Source organism: Ahaetulla prasina, chromosome 2 (assembly GCF_028640845.1).
Source record: "Ahaetulla prasina isolate Xishuangbanna chromosome 2, ASM2864084v1, whole genome shotgun sequence".
Classification (NCBI taxonomy): Eukaryota; Metazoa; Chordata; class Lepidosauria; order Squamata; family Colubridae; genus Ahaetulla; species Ahaetulla prasina.
In genome coordinates, this window is record NC_080540.1 from 267887814 (window position 1) to 267909373 (window position 21560).

The window sequence follows — 21560 nt, forward strand, 5'->3', positions numbered from 1 at the left end:
TAAAAGGAAACATGACCATCGTGTTAAAAAATGCTTTTTACCTATTCTAGATATCAGTAAGCTTAATAAAAAAGAAAATGGAAAATCAATTTGGAAAAAGTTAATTTTATTGACCAGTATTTCAAATCAGTTGAGTGATAACAAGCAACCATTCCCTTAACTGACAGAGGAATTGTTCTAGTCCTGGATCCTGGATAGTCCATGCTTGAATACAGTTTTTCACTTAGGCCATTGCTGTTGTCCACAACTACAACATAGGAATACATCAAGATAATGTTGCTGTGGAGCAAGTAGTGAAGATTAGTCTTTGTGTTGCTGACTCTAAGTTGACCCTAAGAATCAGCATGTCAGAATTTATCTGAATGTTATTCAATTTGTCCAGAATAAGCACCTAAAAATGAACACAAGATAACAGCACCATATCAGTATCTTGCCAGCAGTAAAGATAATATAGACAAATGCATTAATGACAGAATTTCATCTCTGAGCATTATCTGTTATACGTGAAATTCCTCTGCTAACAAGGGTTGAGGGGAAATTCTTTCTTCCTGAGAGACTGTCAAAAATATCATGTGGGAAATCAAATTCATTTGGGAAGCTTTGCCAATACTAGTATGATTTATTCCAGGTTTGAGATGGTGGCAAATGTCAGTAGGTTGGGTATAGGATGAGGGTGGAGGTTTGTTCTCCAAGCTCGTAGATTGGTTTCTGAACATTTCATTACTAGGCTAGGTAATACCTTCAGAAGAGTTATGGTATGTCAGTTCCTCTGTTTATAAGGGCTTCGTGTGATCAAGGGCTTTATAAGTCTAGTGTTCCTCTGTTCCACCAAAGCCTTTATAAACAGATGAACACTAACACTGATGTACCCTAAACTCTGCTGAAGATATTACCTAGCCTGGTAACGAAATGTTTGGAAACCAACCCACAAGCTCGGTGAAAGAACCTCTACCCTTATTCCAGATTACTTATTACTGATAGAAATCTGATGTTTACATACTTATTCTTCTTGGGCATATAAAATATGATACAAATAATATAAATCAAAAAAACTACTCCCAATGATTTTATCAATCTATCCCTCTACAGCAATTTTGGATTCCGTTATATTATTCTATGCGTTCTACATGCTACTAACAATTATCAAAAGACATGCTATTTTGAAGTGATATCTTGTATGGGGCCCATCTTAATACATTCAAAGGAATATCTTCCACTGCACAATTAATATCAATAAAATACAATACTTACCAGACTTATTTCAAGTGACTGTGTCTTCCCAAGGTAGCTTCCACTCGGCCCTGCTTTAAACCCTATGCAATGTAATATACAATTTGAAGTTAAAGATTAATACATTTTGCAGTCCTGCAAGAAACAAGTAACACAAATACAAATTCAAGCTAAATTAATCCAAGTTTTTTCATAGATAAACACCACTTATAAAACCACCCTGCAAAAAGGGAGCAGGAAGGGCTTCCACAATGAAAGGTATTAACATTTTATGTGCAATTCCATGAGTTACAAAGCTCATGTTTTCTCTTTCAGCACAAATGATAAGCAAATAGCTTTGGTTCCATGCTTAGTTTATGATGAAACAGAAAAATGGTAATTTTAATCCAAACTACTGCCATTTCTGCCATCTTGAATGCCATTATCTCCCATGTCTCTTTCACAAGTTGTGCTTTATTTAGAACAGGGGTCTACAACCTTGGCAACTTTAAGCCTGGTGGACTTCAACTCCCAGAATCCCCCACCCAGCTTTGCTGGCTGGGAATTCTGTGAGTTGAAGTCTGCCCAGGCTTAAAGTTGCCAAGGTGGAGACATCTGCTTTAGAAAAATTTTAAGACCTTGGCTTTATTTTCTTTTTTGTACATTTACTCAACAAATTGGCATTTCAATATTTACTTTTGTATACCGCTTTGAGTCTTCTTTTTGACTTGATATAAACCTCTCGTCATCAACATCCCATTTCACATTTTTAGCTGCAAGATTTTATTGCTGAAATTTCTAGAGCATCATCAATGGTGTTTACAGTTCTTCTTATACATATTCTCTCATTTTTCCCCACAAGAAATGTGTTTGCAACCAACGTATCAGAATAATATGAAAAATATTTCATGTTTTCTGACCAGAGGATTTTGATGTGATCATCTGTCTTTACCACTGACATTATTGACATTTGTGGAAAAAATTGAGAGAAATTCATTGTGATAAAAAAGGCGTTTGTCTTTTAAAAAATCTTAAGAATTGCCAGATTTGTTTCTTTGGCCCAATGCACTTTGAAATCTGAATGAAGCATATGAAAAAAGAGGAACTGAACAGCTCAGGTGGTGAAAAGGTAACATTATAGATCTTAGTTTAATCCAACAGATCCATGTAGACAATTTAATTATGAGCCATCAACGAGGATCCCATTCCCCTTTCCTGTAAGCTGGAACTTATGAGCAGGAAGTGTCTTACTATTTTTTTTTTAAATGAAGTTCTGGGAGTCTTTTGATTGAAGAGTAATTATAAATACCGTATTTGTTATAGTATAAGATGCATCTTTTCCCCCCCAAAAAGAGGGTGAAAATCTGGGTGCATCTTATACTCCAAATGTAGCCCCGCCCAGCTTCTCAGATGGAGGCTTCAGAGGCCGAAAAAAGCATCAGAAACAGAGCTTCAGAAAAAACGCCCCAAACGGAGCTTAGAAAAAACGCCCCAAACGGAGCTACAGAAAAAAAGCCCCAAATGGAGCTTCAGAAAAGAAGCTCCCAAACAGAGCTTCAGAAGCTTTTTTTTCTGAAGTTCTGTTTCGGAGGCTTTCAGAGGCAGAAAAAAGTTTTTCTGAAACAGAGTTTCAGAGGCAGAAAAAAAAAGCAAGGCAGAGAGCTCACAACCAAGTAACGTGTTTCTAAAATTCACCACTGGCAACAGCTGATTGGGGGTATTCCAGGAGACCAATCCACCAGAGACCAATCAGTTTTTTTCTTATTTTCCTCCCCAAAAACTAAGGTACGTCTTATACTCCGTTGCGTCTTATACTCTGAAAAATACAGTAATATTGTCACTATTAGGCAGTACTGCTATCTAGTACTATTAGTACTAATCTAAAATTACTGCTGCATATTTTTAAAGATATAACCCAGAGAAGCAGATAGCCAAGATCTACATATAAGTATCTATTACTTATTATAATTAAAAAGAAACAGAAAATCAAAATACAAATAGAAAATAGAATATAAAAAGAAGATGACATTGCGAGCCTGACAAATGAAGAACTCTCCCTTTAAACTACATGGTTTAATATTTACATTAAGTTTTTACATCAATCTCTGTATATAGGACATTTCTTTCAAAAAAGTCATGTTGTCATAAATCCCATTTTTATTTTATTTTTTAGTAGCAATAAATCTGATAAGGTAGGCTGTTTGCCTTTTAATATGGAAAAAAGATGTCTCACCAGGTAATAGCCAGTGTGGTAGCCACTCATATACCAAGCTATTAACATACTTCCTAAAGCTTCATCATCATCAGGTGAATCTGAACTAAGAAGTGGAGGAGGTGGTATCAACTAGAAAAATAATGGACAAATTTATCAGCCAGGTTTAGTTTGCAAGTGTTTCTCAAGAATGGCTGGATAAATCTGAGAGTTGGAATTCTTAAAGTATCCCAGGTAGAGAAACAGTAGTTTGTACGAACAAAAAGGAAAGCACTCATCTTAGAAACAAGTGACATTTTAACTAGACAACCACAATACAAAAGTTCACTTCAAATTTAATTTATACATTTTTATTAATGTTTATTAAATTCAAATAAACCCTTAATGCAAAATTAATCAAATTAGTGAAATAAAAATTATAGAGAAATATTGTCATTTCATCACAATTCTCAACTAGAAACTAAACGAAGTTTATTTCTCAAACTATGATGTGCCTTTTGCCTACTATCACTCACCGGTGGTCCTGATGGAAATGGTGGAGACCAGCTTGATAAGAAAGGTGGAGGCCCAGCGAATTTCTTTCCAGCCTAGAGAAGCAAAGCATTCTTAATCAGTTATACTACCATATTCATGCATGACTCAACAATCCATAAAACAAACCTAGAGAAACATCAATGTGCTTTTGGGCAAACCTGTATAAACATCAATCAAAATTATTATGGTCAAACAGTGATAGGGGCCGTGATAGCTCAGGCTGTTAAGAAGCCTGTTATTAGAACACAGCAGCCTGCAATTACTGCAGGTTCAAGCCCGGCCCAAGGTTGACTCAGCCTTCCATCCTTTATAAGGTAGGTAAAATGAGGACCCAGATTGTTGGGGGGGCAATAAGCTGACTTTGTAAAAAATATACAAATAGAATGAGACTATTGCCTTATACACTGTAAGCCGCCCTGAGTCGTCGGAAAAGGGCGGGATATAAATGTAAACAAACAAACAAACAAACAAACAAAACAAACAAACAAACACCAGTACAAAGGAGGGTAGAGTACAGTGAAAAAAAAACCCATGTCAATTGGATTTGCTGGCAATAAAAGTTGGTATCTTAGCTATATAGTCCAATTGATGCTATGTGTCTGCTACACAGTGTTTAATGAACACTTTGGCCCAATTTGGAAAAAAATCTGAGGATGAGATTTAGTTGCCACTGTCTTTTTCCATGTGGACCGAAAACCATCCCTAAATTAGTGGGGCAAGATCAAGAGGAAAAACAACAATAGTTGAGTACGGCGATTCACTCTCGCCTCCACTTTCTTGAGATCTGTTTCTAGTCTTATTTGGAGACTTGAAATTTGGACTGAACAAGTTCTAATAGTGCAAAACTAGAGAATGGGCCCAGGTGGGCATAAAGAAGTTGTGCTGTTGGTTTGGTTTTAAATAATTTGAGTGCTACAGGAATGTAGTGGCCAACTTTTGTTTTGGCGAGTAAGTTTATGTTGAGTAGATGGCCCACCATGGAGTTGATATGCAAGCTGGAGTTAATAGAGTAGAATGATCCACTCATTCTGGAGCCAGATAGATAAGGTTAGGAGGAATGCATTGTCTCTAGGGTTGGAAGAAGAGCACTTGTGCTGTGGTCATTGGGGCATGGGCATCAATGTTTTTCAATTGTTTTCTTTCTTACCCATGAATCCCATTTTTACCCAGTGATTTTCTGATGGTGGTGCGGCTTTAGCCAAAGTGGAAAAGACTTGCTGATCCAGGTATTTCTGGAAAGTATTTTGTGCCTTCCTAGTTTATTTGTTTATTAATAATGTTCTCTTGGAGTTATTTTATGAAAATAGCCACTCCAAAGAACATTCACTGTTTTCCAAAATGTCTATTTTAAGGCAATGTTTATGGATGTTAACTGAACCACAAAACTTTAGAAATATTTCTATAACTTTGTTCAAATGGATAGGCTTATTTTCCAAAATCCTCAGAAATGTCTTCTGAGTGGGACATGACATGCCTTCAGAAACCATGGAGTAGGGAGTCAAATTTGTGAGATTTACGTAGTGTAGATTTGGTCCAAATCAATCTGTTTAATGAAACATTCACAAAGCTGCCCTAATCATTTCTTTTTAACTGAACTGCATGAAGTAGGGAAACAATTAAGTTTTCACACTGGTACACTACTTGTGGGATGATTTTGTTTATGTAGAAAAAAATAGATGTTTATTTTTTCAGATTCTCTTTACACATCAATACAATTCACACAAAATTCTGTTCTGATAACATTCAGTATCAAGGATTTAAAAAAATCAGAAAATCTGAGAAGGACAAATACTTTTTCAGACAACTTTGTTTATTCATCTTTAAAATAATTACTCATTTGCAGTGAGACTCTACAGATTCTGATGGGAGTCTTTCCATCAAATAAGAACAACCCAAGTATTAAACTGATAGCAAATTTTGTTTGAATAGGTTCCAATATGTCCTTCGTCATAAAATTAGTTTCAATGATGCATCTTAAGTTTTAATATAACAACTAGTTTAATTTTGTGAATACCATCGCCTAGTAAGGTAAAAGCTTTCAAATTTGCTTATAAACTTACCCTTTCTGAGCCTTGTGCTGAAGGTGATGGTGGAAGAGGAAAGTGGGAATTCCACTGCGCTGATTTTGTAGGGTTGTGTTTGCTTTGAGGTGACTGGAAGGAAAAGTCACTTTCATCTGTTGAATATTGAGTCTCATTTTCATTCTAGAAAAATATATATTAAATTTTATGAATATGCAGCAGATATTTAAAACTAAAAAATATATACTATACTTTTTATTTTCATTCTATTCTCTGTAAAAAATACTGTCCCAAATGCAACTGTTAAAATAATCCCTATTTCAAAATAACCAGTAACAGTAAAAATGACGATAATAACCACAAAGTAGCTGAAATAGACTATGGTCACTAAATGAGGACAGGATGCATCTTTTTAGTTATATTTTTCCTACTGTGGTTTCTGGAAAAAAAGACCCTGTCTTATATTTTTTTGAACCCTGAAATAAGTGCTTGACCTTATTGCCATGAGCCCAGTTGGGCTTATTATCGAGGGAGGTCTTATTTTGGGGAAACAGGGTATTTGGTATAAATTGTTACATTTATCTTACCTCAGCAGCACTTTTCTCTTCATTAGTTCCCTCAGCTTCCATCGGTGGTAAAAGATCTGACAACTTCTGCTCTTCCCTATTACCATATCCAGTATAAACTACTACACAAGTTCCTTTCTTCCAGTTAACTGAGGTAATAGTTGCTTGGTATACATTGCCATCTTCAGACCAAACTGCACTACACACATCATTAACTCTCCACTGCATTGAAAAGAAAAATGTTACATTACTGGTGCTTCAAATCAATTATTTCCTCACCTTACTATATATTTATTAGCTAGCTCCTGCCATAAAAGTGTGGCATTATTTTTATACAGCAAGCATTCCAAACAGTTAAAGTGGCTCTGAATTTACTAATGGATTGATGGAAGGATAAAAAAGTAAATCTCAATTTACTGTGGAAGTGGAAGTTTTGTCCTGGTTTGGGATCTGACAGTAAACCAGATCAGCTCAAATTATACCAGTTTTAAAGAACTGTATTGTTTCAGAGATAAACGTCAGAGGCAAATACCTCATCCCTTACAAATATATATATCCTATAAATTTTTACTCTGGGATTACTCCAATTATGTGCTTGACTTGTACTATGTAATTATAAAAGAAAAACATAGATTTAATAGGCTAGAAACACAGATTCAAATAATACTGTAGAATACTGTAGAAATGTAGAAGTCTCCATAAACACACTCTTTTATAATAACAGTAAACTATTTTAGTAATTGGAAAACAACTAACCTACCAAAAAAGCTTAAATCTTGGCAAATACTGAATATCTCAATTTCTCTAATTTCATGTGAAACAGAATTAGATAATTGAAACTTTGCCTCCTCTATTTCATGACAGGCAATAGTTTTTCTCTTATTATTTTAGATTTTTAATTCCTTTTTGAAGTCCATTTAAAAATGCCTTTTTTCAATAAAACAATTATTAAAAATGGCTCTTTATTTTAAATACAGTGTTCTACCATACAACCAACAACCTGTTTCTGTGTTGTAGCATTATTTTTCTTTCTACTCTTATTCTTTTTATTGTTTTTTCTTTTTGTTCCAGCATTTTGCTCAGTTTTGTCCAAAGGCTCTGAACAGTCACCATTCTTTAAGGCATTCTGTGGGAGAAAGTAAAGAAATTAGTAAAAATAGACATTTCTTCAAGTTGAGCTTGATTGCTGATGTGGCAACTGGCTTTGCACTGCCTAGTCCAACCTACGCCCTTGGGATTCCTGATAAGACTTTCAGTAAAATGTTAATTAGATGTGACTCCCTTAATTTTCAAGGTCATTGGCTCTGCAACCAACTGCTTATATATTCAAACCCACTATAAAACCTCATTTTATAACTACCTAACTGTATTGTGATTGTTTAATTCAAAAGACATATTTTAAACAATTTGAAATAATTATATAACATATGGAAGAAAACAACAGAAACCTCTTGGGATTGTACAAGTAATCCTTCAATGACTAAGGTTGGTGATGTGCTTGAATATCATACAGGCAGATGAATTGGTTGTTTATCAAACTGTGGTTTCTAAAATGTAGCTCTTAAGAACTTCTGTTAAGCTTTCAAGTGCTATGTAATTCTAAGAAAATGAGAATGTGATGCATTGGTTCAAATTTAGTTTGCTTGTTTCTATATAAATACACATGCATAAAGACGCTGCTGCATTAGATGCATTAGTTCAGGCACAAAGAATTGTAATTTTTGCTATTTAACTAGAATATATTATTAAATAATAAAAGGGTCTTTAAAAATCTATATTGATTTTCTTACAAAATTTGTTACAAAATTAAATTAACCAGAATATGATCGGAGAGCCAAAAAGTAGCCACCACGCCCATTGGGGTTTAGTCCTGGCACATGGTTCATTTTTCCCCTCAAGAGAAATAACAAGCAAAATTTAGAAAATAAAATGCCTTTGTAGATATATAAACATATATAAAAATGTTTTGGATTTTGAGTGCAAGTGCTTTTGTACTTTTGACTACATCTCTGCATTAGGAAAAATTATTTCTTTAGAATTTTCCGTTTGGTTTTTAGCTAGTTTAATGTTTAAGAATCAAACAGTATATATATATCTCAGGAAAAATAATTCTTTGCATACTGAGCACGAAATTCTATTGTGCGTTTTACCTTAAAAGATGCAACTGCTTTGTCGTAGGCTTTTATCAGTGCTGTATCATCCCATATATCAGAATCATCACTCTGTGAAAAGCAGAGTGAAAAAAACCTTGTATATTTCTGAAGAAGTTAAAACAACCACAATACAACAGTCACAACAACGAACCACGCAATGTGAATAATCTTGGCTCTTTCACATCACTATTACTTTGTTTCAGGAATAACTTATTTTTTTCATTTATCTTGTCATGTTTATGTAGTGCATATTAGAGGCGGAGACCCTTTGAGAGCTGTATGCAACGAAATTTCATTTTAATGTATGTCGATCAGTGTACCTCCAAAGTGACAAATAAAGTTACTCTAAATTCGAAGTCTAACTTATTGGCATGTTGGATTGGAAGCTCTGGGTGACGCGGAGCAGCCAAGTGGCCTCCATCGCGTGGAATGGAAAAAACGGCGATTTTACACACTTCCCTGCCCCGCAACAGGATAAAACTCCGCTCGCTCAAATTCCGCCAAACTTCCAGCAGTTTTGCTTTGTGCAGCTTCAACTCCTGAAACTTGGCGCTTCTTCTCCCTTCTTCCCCGCATTTCGGGCTGCCCGAAAGCCCCTCAGACCAGCCCCCCCCCGGGCACCCACGCGTCCCCCTTTACAAGAAGGGCTTTATTCCCCCCCCCTTCACTATTTCCTTTCCTTTGCTCCCACGCGGGACCGTTTCAGAGCCGCCGGCCGGCCACAGCGACCGTGGTTATCGCGAAAGACCTCGAAGTGACGCCGAGCACCTTACCTGCCCGGCGCCCCGTCTGAACAGGACCCCGTCGTCCTCTTCACGGGAAGCCATGTGAACTTCCGAGCCAAAGTGAAAAAGCGGAAAGCGACCAGAGGGAAGCGTTTTTCCCGAAGGCCACTTCGCGGCTACCGCCTGCCTCCTTAGCTAAGCATCGCCTGGGAAGAGCTCCGGCCAACGAGGCTTTCACAAGCGCGGCCCAGCTGCGCGGCGCAGATGCGGTACCGCCCCCTACCGGTTGGGAGGCTCCGCGCCTTCCCTCACTAGCAGATCGTCGCTTAGTCGGCAACCGCCACCAACCACCGGCTCTTTCTCAGCTGGAGCCGCAACAACTCATGGAGGCAACGGCTCAGCGTTTTCCAACAAGGGGCTCTCCGGAAAAGAGGCCACGACATACCAAATTACCAGTCAAACTGGGACAAGAGCGAGTGATTTGGGGAGGCATAATCTACGGAAAGTAGCAGGCTGGGAATCAACGCCCCCCCCCCCGACAGATTTTCAAGAATGGTTCTATAGCCACAAGCATTACCGTCCTTTCAATTCCTATCTCCAACGGACTGCCAGTGTTCTCTTTGGCACGACCCATCAATTTAATTAATCTGACAATCCTTTACCCATCGTCAATTGATCCATTTCTGCCTGCTTTAGATTTAATTTAAAAACATCCTTTTATTACTTCATAATAATAATTCAATGTGGTGAACATACCTAATACTTTCCGCTTCTTTTCCCCAACAATCTGTGAAGTAGGTTGGGCTGAAGGAGATTGACTAGTCCAAAGTCATCCAGCTGGCTTTCATGCCTAAGGCAGAACTAGACCTCCCTGCCTGCCAGTTTCTAGCCTAATTCAAACCTGCTTGCTTAGATCAACAGTTATGGCATGTTAAGCACACCGTACTTAATTTCACCTCTTCACAAAGTGTGTTCGTGTCTATTTGATCACTACAGTACTTGGTACAGTGCCAAGAAGCAGGATGGAGTCCATGCCATTTGCTATTAATGCAATTCATTAGTACATTCAAAAGTTAAGTTTCTCCCTTTCACCACCACTAAAGACAATGCTTTCTGTTAGCAAACAAGGATACGGTATTACAATATTCTTTTGACATAATACAGCAAGGGCTAAGTTACACTAAAACTAATGGCCAAAAGCTGAAGAATCTATACCAAATATTACATACCAATGGTAAATCAACGAACATCTCCAATTCCCATATTGAGATAAGTAGTACTAGAGCGACAATATTTGAAATATTTTTACTGTTATCTACTAGTCCTTACTGCCTCAGATTTGTACCTTACTTTGCCTAATGTCAAGCCAGAAAACAAGTGGGTATTAATCCCCACTGTAATGCTGAACTTGCCATGAATTAAAAGGCCTACCATTTTTTATACTTAAAATTTTGATACTCAAAAGGAACCATTCTTCCCAAGTGATTTTATTTCATTTGATGCTGCTGTATTATTTGTTCCTCACATATTGCATTTAAAATGGCAATACATTTTTCAGGATTCTTCTGTAAGCTATCTATTGCATTTGTTTAACATCTATAAGATGGACCTAAAAGTTTGAATTTATAAGAATGATTGAAAGATCTTTGAAAGGTGGATGTCTCTTTAGTAATCTGCTACAGAATGCATTTACAATGAAATAGCCTTTTGGACCAAATACCTCACCCCAGTGCTTCTGTATTTATACAATTCTGTCTACATTAACACACAGGTTTCATTTGAATCTTGATGATATCATTAATGATGCATTGCAATTTTCTCAACAATACAAAAAATCATTTGCCACTGCCTTATTTTGGAAAGTTTGTCAATTTCCTGGCTTGCATTCAACTTTAGGATTTTTGAGGTAGTTTTCCTAATTGACCCTTTTTTTCAACCCAGAAAAAGTTAGCCATGTACTGCCACCTACAGACAATGCACAACGCATCCTAGTACATGCAATAAAATTAATCTCAAGTCAGATGCCTTCTTAATTATGATTACAGTAAAATTTTAGTGAGTTAAATATAGTACCCCTAAATTCTTTACACAGAATATTTCAAACAAGAATACTGAGCCTGATCAACTCAAATGATTAATGATAAAGACTGTGACAAAGACTCTAATAGAGTAACTATATTGCTTGAAAAAAAATGTAAATTGATTTTTGTAAGTATCATCTTTCTCACAGCTCTATTTCTACTGATTACAGTGCAAAGAGCAGAAAAGAGGGCAATTGTATGAGAAATGGGGGTTATTACAAAAATCCAGATGATTTATACATGGCAGTAAAGATATCCCATCTCTTTAACTTCTTGTTGTTAGCCAGCCATTGTCCAAATTTTAGCATCCCAGTAATCCTATTAATGGAGACAAAACATACTTATCAGATACAAACCAGGGTGAAATCCAAAAATTTTCCCTACTGATTCTGTGGGTGTGGCTTGGTGGGCGTGGCAGGGGAAGGATATTGCAAAATCTCTGTTCTCACCCCACGGGAAGGATACTGCAAAATCTCCATTCCCTCCCCGTTCCTGGGGGAAGAATATTGCAAAATCTCCATTCCCACCCCATTCTGGAGCCAGCCAGTACTACTCAAAAATTCCGCTACCGGTTCTCTAGAACCTGCTGGATTTCACTCATGATACAAACTGACTATAAGTTAAGATGTTAGGAATATTTCTTCATTTTCAACCACTTTACAGTTGCCATATGTTCTAAAGCATCTTTCTGGAACTGAATCTGAGTAACTATAATCTGCAAATTGTTTTTAATCCAGAAGACCAATTTTAACTTAAAATTCAAGTCCGTCTTACCTAAAATCCAACTATTTTTAAATCCCACATAATTAAAATTTAGTAACATCACAGAAAGGACACAAGGCTTTATCACAACTGTACTTGTTTTAAAATTAAATCATGGCTAACAGCCATTTTCAAAATACCGACTTTGTTGCAATAAGAATTGCTTTCTATTTATTCTCTGAAACCTCTGACCTAAGAGACTGAATTATCTGTACCTTTCAAACAATGCAATTAGTTCTTTGTATGTTCTAGCACAGTCTTTAAAGTGTTCAGAATTAAGTTAAGGTCACTCTTTCAATTGACAAGTATGCTAATAAAATTTCATTGTTTAGAAGAAGTTGCTGTTCTCAGAAAATTCTTTTGACCTAATTCTAGGTCAGTCTGGTTCTGTCCCAAGCTGAAACATAATTATGTATGTAAAACTAATTGTTCAAATAAGGTCCTTACCAACTGTCGTGGAAATAATCTTGCACATCAATAAAGTTAAGCAACCCATTCCCTGACAGCTGCACCTACAACGAACCAAGTTTTAATCAAAAGATAATATAGTTTATATTTTAATTCAAATTAGATTTTAATTGCAATTTTACAAAGAGAGAATCTTGGTTTGCAATTACTGAAGAATGGTATTAAATACTCAGACTGAAGTTAGAACACATGATGAAAGACAAGTTATTTGTGCTAAATGTGACAAAGGATTCTCTAAATTATGTCGTATTTCCAGCAATAACTGAAAATCTATTGGAGCTTCTCGAGCACCCAATTCTGACAATATGTCATGCAATATTTTTATTGTAAAAATAATTTATGATTAACTTTACAGCTGACCTTATACAAAGTGGAAAGCAAGTACATATGCCTATCCTTTTAAAGTATCACTTCTGAATGTAAGAGTGCTGCCATATACATTTTCCCGCTTACTTGCATATATAATAACTGGTATAATCACACAAGCAATTTATTGAGCAAACATTTTAACAATAAAATACATTCTGGCTATTGCTATTGTTACTAACATGCAAAGGGAAATACAACCTTAAAATCCAATTTTATTGGACCAGGTTCTAGTAATTCAGTCAAAGCCAAGTCAGCTGCAAATACACTATACTAAGCATACATTCTAAAATAAATGCATACTGGACAAGCAAGCAAGTAGAAGATAAACATTAACCATTTAATGGCTGGCTACTTTACAAATATGTCTTTTTAGGCCCTATATTTTGAGATGCTGCAGCATTATTAGGTCCTCTCTGTAGCCACATATTATTTTGCTCCTGCCTGATGAGTCTTCTTTTCATCTGCTGCTTTTTGCTTCTGCTGCATAATTTCAGAATCTCTGTAAAAAGGGAAAGAATAAGGTCAGTTTGTGGTGCCAATTTTTAGAGTCAGAACATCACAAATAAATCTCAGGTATTGGGCTGAACTCATCCATTTAATATCAATAAATTCAAAAGAGCAAAACGTCTAGTTTTTCTGAGCACAGAAAAATTTCACGTTGGACTTGTATTATGTACAGGTAGTCCTCGACTTAGGACCACAATTGAGCCCAAAATTTGTTTCTAAGTGAGACATTTTTAAAGTGAGTTTTGCCCCATTTTACAACCTTTCTTACCAGGTTAAGTAAATCACTGCAATTATAATTAGTAACAGGGTCGTTAAAATCTGGCTTCCCCATTGACTTTGCTTATCAGAAAGTCCCAAAGGTATTTTTTCAAGTGGCAACTGGACTTTTTGGTTTTTCTTTGAAGACGTTTCATTTCTCATCCAAGCTTCTTCAGCTCTGACTGGATGATGGGAAATGGAAAGATTTATACTCCTTGCAGACAACTAGTCATTTGCATTCTTTTAGCGAATCGTTAAGGGCACCTGGAGGTTTATCTATGCCATCAGTGGTGCAAATGGGTGTGGAGCCTTCTTGGAACTGCTGAAAGGACTGTGTTGTAGACTGGAGATAGATGATGTCTTATCCCTCCCCCTGTTGAGAGGATGTTCAATTTGGACATAGATGGCCTCTGACCCCTTTCAAACCAGCGGTCCTCTGTCCAAAATGTGGACTTCGCGGTTTTCAAAAGAGTGGTCTTGGTCTTTTAAATGCAGATGGATGGCTGAACCTGGTCCTGATGAGTTTGTTCTCCTATATTGTGCCATGCATTTATGAAGTTGTTGTTTTGTTTTCCCAATGTACAAATTTGCACATGGCTCACTGAATTGTATTGCATATACCAGGTTGCTCAGTTTGTTTGTGGGTGTTTTATCCTTGAGGTGGACAAGCGTCTACCTTAGTGTATCCTTGGGTTTAAAGTGTGCACGTATGTTGTGTGGGCTGAAGATCCTCCTGAGCTTTTCTGATATGCCTGCAATGTGTGGAATCACGTTTGTTTATTGTTCTCTGTGTTGTCTGTTATAGAGGAGCTCCTGTAGGTCTTTTTTGAGACTTGATGAAGGCCCACTTGGCTTTCTTGATGTGTTTTAGTTCTTTTTCTTTCCCATCTTTGCTGGTAGGCAGGCCTTCAGTTCAGTGGTGTAGGGTTCTGATAACTCCAATTTTGTGCTCCCTCCAATAGGTAGTGAGAATCAAAATGTAAATATTGATCTGTGTTTGTGGGTTTTCTGTAAACTTCAATGTTAGGGTTTCTATCCTCTTTAACGTGTACTGCAGAGTCCAGGAAAGCTAGATTAATTTCCTTATCATCTTGCCGTATGAATTTGATGTCCACAGAGTTGATATTTTTGGTGAATGCTTCCAATTCCTGTGTTCCGATCTTGATCCAAGTATCATCCACATACCTATAACAGTGAGTGGATGGAATTCCTGTGAAGGAGTCTAGGCCTTATACCAGCTGTCTGCAAGAATATAAATCCTTCCATTCCCCACCATCTAGTCAGAGCTGAATAAAAACCAGAAAGTCCAGTTGCCTCTTGAAAAAGCACCTTTGGGACAACCATGACTTGAATGATTGAAAATTTCCATAGACGTTTATCAGAAAGTCACAAAAAGTAATCACATGACTCCAGGACACTGCAACTATCATAAATATGGATCAGTTGCCAAGCATCAGAATTTTGATCATGTGATCAAAATGTGTGGTGGTGTGAAAAATGGTCACAAGTCACTTTTTCGATGCTGTTGTAATTTCGAATGGTCACTAAATGAACTGTTGTAAGTCAAGGACTACCTGTATTCATGAGATATGAAAGGTGTCACAGTTTATGCAAATATACCTCTGTTTCCTTTGAGAAGCTGATAAAGCGTCCTCTTTTCTTTTCCCCTTGTTCTGTTCTTGGGCTTTCTTCATATTCTTCTGGCGGGAAAGTTCACGCTGGTTCCCACCTGTAAAAGTAACAGTCCAGGTTTTAGGCTAATTATTGGTACATTTTCTGTTAAAATACAATCCACAGTATCAAATCCAGTTACCAGTGTGGCATTAAAAATGATATCCTGGGCTCAAGGATGTCTTTTCCTTGCCCAAATTACCTAAACTATAAAACTAAGTTTTGAATATTTAGGAACTGCAAACTCTTAGCAGTTGTTCTTATGAACCTATTATGTTTTTTACCCACTGTTTTTTTATAGCAGTCTGAAATGCATTTAAAAACAAAAGATATCTTTAAAAATTATAAAAATGGAAGGCTTGCTCAAATAAGAAAAACAGGAAAGAATGAATTTTGGCTAAATATATGCAACAATTGAGAAAATAACATATGCAAAAGACTATGAAGAACACATAGCAGAGAATATTAAAACAAATATCTTAGACTTAGAATAACTTTGCCACTTTAAATGTAATATTTAAATTAAATATATCTGCAGATTTATTTGGAATAGGAACCCAACCAGAGGCCATTGGGCTACTAATGATGGGAGTATTAAAGGTATCAGAAAAAAATAAGGAAAAAGCAGGGAAACTGAATGAATTACTTGCTTCTGTATTCAGTACTGAGGAAACAGAACAGATGCCAATTCTGAGCTGGCGGAATGAATTGAGATGTTACATAAACATGATTAAAAAAAAGATGAACCAACTTAATTAAATCAACACACGTCCAAATGATATCCACTTAAGAATTTTTAAAAGAAATGGATCTGTTTACAAATCATCTTAAACATCTTAATGCAGAGGTGAAATCTAAAAATTTCCCCTACTGGTTCTGTGGGCGTGGCTTAATTGGTGGGTGTGGCTTGGTGGTCAGATGACTGGGTGGGCGTGGCCAATAACAATAAATAAAAATAATAAACAAAGTATAAAAAACAGTAAGAGGTATCAAAAACCAACTTTCACACTTTACACACACATAACAGATTCACACACAATGTAAAAGCAGCTGCACTTCACACTGCCACAAAAAGCTCAAAAACCAACTTCCACACTTTACACACACACAACTCTCTCACACACACACACAATGCCACAGACAGCTTTCTGAGATTGTGTGTTTGTGCAGTTAGAGTGAAACACTACAGAAACACACCAAATCTCAGAAAGCTGCACAAATATTTTATTATTTTATTTTATTTTATTATTTTATTTTATTTTATTGTGGACTTCAAATCCCAGAGTTCCTCAGCCAGCAAAGCAGGAAGTCAAAGCAAGCTTTTTCCCCCCCCTTCAGTAGCTGAAGAAAGCATGGTGTTGCCAGCCCGAAGAGCAGTAATTATAGGTAAGTGAGGAGGGGGAATTGGCTGGGTGGGAGCTCTTAAAAAGTGAGTTTAAAAGCCTGTGAGGATCAGGAAACTCTTCTGGGATTGCCAGAGGAGGCTTTTAAAACCTCGGTTTTTTCTTGTTTTTTTCCCCCTTCGGCTGAAGAGGGTTTTTTAAAAACAACTTTTAAAGGGTTTTGATGATCTCTGCTCAGCCCCGTGATCATCAGAGGGTTTTTTTCTAACTTTTAAAGGCATGTTTCGGCTGAAGAAAAACTTTTAAAAGTAAAAAAAAACAACTTCTGCTGATGGTGTGGCTCAGCAGAGGCAGGGGGGACGGGGCAGGGATTTTTGCTACCCGTCCTCCGAACCAGCAGCTGCCATTGCTACCTAATTGGGCGAGCTGGTGCAAACCGGGAGCATTTCACCTGTCTTAATGTCTTTCATAGGACTAAAATAGCTTCAGTGACCCTGAACTGCAGGCCAGTTATTCATTTATTGCAGGTAAAGCAGTTGAAATATTTAAAATAAAAATAACCACACATATAGAATGAGAATAATTGTGTTGTACTTCCTCTTTTTATATTCCATATAAATAAAAGGTCATTTGCTTAAGTCACTTTCCAATGTTACCTTGCTTCTCTAGACTTAAAATATGTTTTAGTCTCTTTTGCCTAAGTAATATTTCTTGCATATTTCCATCAAGATATTTCCTTTGCTCTCTACACATCACAACACTAAAACAAACAGCAGCTTTCTGGCAAGGAAGCATATGGAAATTTAGCTTAAAATCGAGGGCAAGGTTTTGACATGACAGAGGTATATATTGTACAATAACGCATTGAAAAAATATAGTCAGAATTTTTTTTTACAATGTTAAAATTCAAAGTCACCTATTGAATCTAAATAGTGAGATTCTAGAGACTGACAGAAATAAAGTATTTTATACTTTATACTTTTAATAATAAAGTACAATATACTTTTGGAATTTTCTGCCCACAGAGAGAATAGGTAGCTATTTGGATGTTTTAAAACGAGGCTAGAAAGTTCATGGACTATCAGGCTGTCAGTGGCTATGAATAGCATGCCAGAAAGCAACAGTGGAATGTGGCTATTGCCTTCTAGGTCAGGCTCAGGAATGTCTCAAATACATCCAGTTGGCACCAGTGATGCAGAATGTGAGATTAGATAGGTTTATGATTTAATTCAGCAAAATATAAACATTGTGAAAATGCTGAACACATGAAAAATTATTGCATGGGTTTAACATAAAATATACTGTAGTTTTTAAAATTTTATTTGGCATTATGAAATTTAGGAAAACCATATGCATATTTGCTGAAACTCTTTAGTACAGTTTGGTGATTAACTATGAATTTGAAACTTTAAAAATGTACAAATAGTTCAATCCTACACATTGTGATTTTAGAAGCAAATGTTTCAAGTTTGAGGTAGATTTTAACTGGGATGTGCTTTTTTATTTTGATCTACATTTACAATATATCATATTGTTAGAAATCAGTCTTGAAAATAAGATCTTTTTGAATTCTATTAATTTCAGTTTTGGCCAATGCTTCTTGTAATTCTTAAAATATTTTTTAAAGTCTTGGGGAAAAAGGGGGGGAATAGTTTCTAAGCATACTTAATTTTAAGTAAACCTAAATTCTATCCATTTAAATAACAATTTTATCAAACTAAATCCAATAAAATAAACATAAAATGCATCAAATAAACATACTACTACTAGAGAAATCTTATTTTTATTTCTAAACTTATTTTATAAAAAAGCACTAGAAGACAGAACTAAATTAGTTTCTCTCTTAGCCTAATCTATTTGATAGCACTGGTGCAAGGATAAACAAGTTACTTAGGCAACAACCATGCATATAATTTTTATTTCCTTAAGTGAAGAGGCATTATAATCATAAGGTATAATCTGTACCATGTTTAAAAATGTGGGTCCCTGAAACCCTCCCCCCCCAGGTATCAGTTCATTCAGTAAGGACTATGCATTCTGTATTTCCAAACCAGATCTAAATGTACAGTATTGCACAGAAACAGCAGGTTTTTGTGATGCAAGTTTCTATGTAAAAAAAATATGAATCAAATTACTGGGTTAGCTGTGATATCCACGAAGCAGTAGAAGGGTTCATCGAGTTGCAGCCCTAAAACACATTACTTCTCAGACTTTCAGCTACAATCTAATGGCTATGTTTCATTTGCTTAATTTGTTTATGGAATAACGGTTAGACTTTTAACAGTTTTTAAAGCAGATCACACTGAACCACCAAGGAACCCACATTAATTGAGTCACAATTATTATACATTCAATCGCCAACACCTGCTGCTTAAGGAGACAAGCTAAGGGGCTTTCTTCCAAATCCCATACACTGCTACAGGATGGTGCTCAGTTTCTTAACAACTATTTCCAAGCAGGTTCGGAAGAACCCCGAGTGCAGTGCGAATTACCGGACAGTTTTTCACAGCTTCCTCTCGGAAGCTTTTCAGAGCTACTTTACTGAGCCACAGGCAGATTTGAGTGTAAAATCGGTGATAAGGGTCAGTTCACCTCGCAGACTTAAAGCGGATGGCCAGGGCTCCCCTCGCCCCGAGCAAAAAAAACAAACGCGGAAACGAAGGATCAACGCTGCCCTTTCTCCAGCCAGCCTTTCCTTGTAAAAACAAAAACAAAAAAACCCCACACACATTTGTAGCGGGCGACGGTAACAAAATCCATAAACCAGCGACGATTGCGACGCACCTCGCTATGGCTTCCACTTTATTAAATAGGTTGCTGACCCCAAGATCGCCGCCCACCACGGAGATGCCACGAACAACAGGCAGAGAGGCGCCTCCCTCTCCGGCCTACGGCCTCCGCAAGGCCCCGTGAACTGTCCCTCTCGGCCCCTAACGGGACCCGACCCAGCGGGAGGGGCCGCCTTGCCTTCCTGGTGGTGGGAGGCGGCGGTCGCGTCGAATACTTACGGGCCATGGCAAAACAATAACCCCAGCGATAACAACCGTTACGCTCGCGAGCTCCAACTCCCCACCAACCGCTTCAACTACCAGAACCTTCTCCTTGCCCCGCCCGCCCAAGTTTTTATTAAGTAAGGGACCGCCCCCGTGACGTCACGCCGCACATCGCTCCGTCCCGAACGGAGCTGTTCAGTGACGCCCTGCCTCTTATTGCGCTTGCGCAATTCTAGGAAAGCCTCCTTTGTTTGGATGGTGACGTCCGCTTCAGCAGCTGATTCAAATTGTAGTCCTTCGCCTGGGTCTGAATTAGTAGCTTCCAAGTTAGCTGTCACAAGTCAGGCTTTTCTCTCTCTCTCTCTCGTTTTTTGGTAACGGAATAAAGATAAAGGTAAAGGTTCCCCTTTTTTACCTAGAGTTTACCTAGAGTCTTACCTAGAGTTACCTAGAGTTTACCTAGAGTTTACCTTGATCATCTATCCCAGGGGTGTCCAAACTTTTTTGAGTGAGGGCCAAATACAGAAAAATAAGCCAAGGCCCGGGCCACGGGGGGGGGGTGGGGGGGTGGGGGTGGTGGTGGTAATTTTTTTGTACCAGTTCTTTGGGCGTGGCTTATTTTGGGGTGTGGCTTGGTGGTCATGTGACTGGTGGGCGTGGCTAACTGCTCATGTGACTGAGTGGATGTGGCTATGGGCATAGAAACTACTCAGAGGGCTAAAAAAAGTAATTTTTGACCAGTCCTCACACTTATGACCATCCTCACATTTATGCCCATTGCAGCATTTTTAACAACCATATCACTCATTTCACAACTGCTTCTCTTCACCACGGTTACAAGATAGGGTGCAAAATGTAAAGATAGTTGTAGGTGTGAGGACCAGTCAAAAGTGTGAGGACAGGTCAAAAATAACTTTTTCAGCCCTCTGAGTAGTCCCTATGCACAAAATGCTGCAACAGGCATAAATGATGACCGGTCATAAGTGTGAGGACTGGTCAAAAGTGCGATATAGTTTTTGTCTGGAGACATTCTGCACACTTCCCCCCACCAACGCTGTTCGGCCCCTCGCCGCCCTCACCTGTTTCTCGATGCTGGTCTTCTTCTTTTCCGCCAGGGGAGTCCCAGCTGCTTTCTATCAGTCTGCAGGGTGCAAAACTGTCACGCTGGGAGATCCTGCAGCATGCAAAGAAGCCCCCAAGGGTCCCTCGGTTTGGGCACAGGTTTGGGAGCAGAGCCCCCAAAGGGCTTTGAAGCTGCTCGAGGGCAGCTGGGGCCCATGTACAGAGTGCACAATAGCCTCAAGCCACAAGAGTTTTGCAGCCAGCCAGTCCTTCTCAGAGGCAGACAAAATGAAACAGAAACAAGCCAAGCGGGTGAGAGACACCTTCAAAGGCAAACAAACAAACAAACTTCCCTTTTGGGAAGAGGCAGCGCTGTGCTAGGAAGGCCGGCTGTTCTCCCCCTCCGAGGGCCTTGTGGGTCAGCCAGGAGGCTTTGGCCCCTTGGAGGAACGACCCTGGCAATGCCCCATGGGGCACAGGGGCCACCGGCCGGCCAAGCTGCCTTGGGCCCCAAAGACTCTTTGCGAGGAAGGGCTTCATCCCCCTTGGGCATCCCGGCATCCCAGGACGTTGCCATCTTCCCCAGCTGTGGCAACACTACGGGGGGTGGGGTGGGGTGGGGTGGG

The 21560-nt window shown here is 38.0% G+C and overlaps 2 protein-coding genes across 3 annotated transcripts; both read right to left on the reverse strand.

The window, feature by feature from the left end:
- Positions 1-89: 89 nt before the first annotated feature.
- LOC131191104 (survival of motor neuron protein-like) lies at positions 90-9952 on the reverse strand. 2 transcript variants are annotated; one of them, XM_058168888.1, is made up of 9 exons: positions 9469-9935; positions 8693-8764; positions 7543-7668; positions 6564-6764; positions 6016-6159; positions 3937-4008; positions 3443-3553; positions 1252-1313; positions 90-391 (listed from the first exon to the last, which is right to left on the reverse strand). In XM_058168888.1, the coding sequence occupies exons 1-8, from the start codon at positions 9520-9522 to the stop codon at positions 1257-1259; spliced, it is 837 nt and encodes a 278-aa protein (XP_058024871.1). In that variant the 5' UTR covers positions 9523-9935; the 3' UTR covers positions 90-391; positions 1252-1256. The 2 variants fall into 2 exon arrangements, with proteins under 2 accessions (XP_058024871.1, XP_058024872.1); XM_058168889.1 differs by lacking the exon at positions 8693-8764 and having other exon boundaries at positions 9469-9952.
- A 2855-nt stretch (positions 9953-12807) lies between these two features.
- On the reverse strand, positions 12808-20015 carry SERF1B (small EDRK-rich factor 1B). The gene is made up of 3 exons (XM_058168890.1): positions 19888-20015; positions 15486-15594; positions 12808-13599 (listed from the first exon to the last, which is right to left on the reverse strand). The coding sequence occupies exons 1-3, from the start codon at positions 19892-19894 to the stop codon at positions 13527-13529; spliced, it is 189 nt and encodes a 62-aa protein (XP_058024873.1). The 5' UTR covers positions 19895-20015; the 3' UTR covers positions 12808-13526.
- Positions 20016-21560: the final 1545 nt, after the last annotated feature.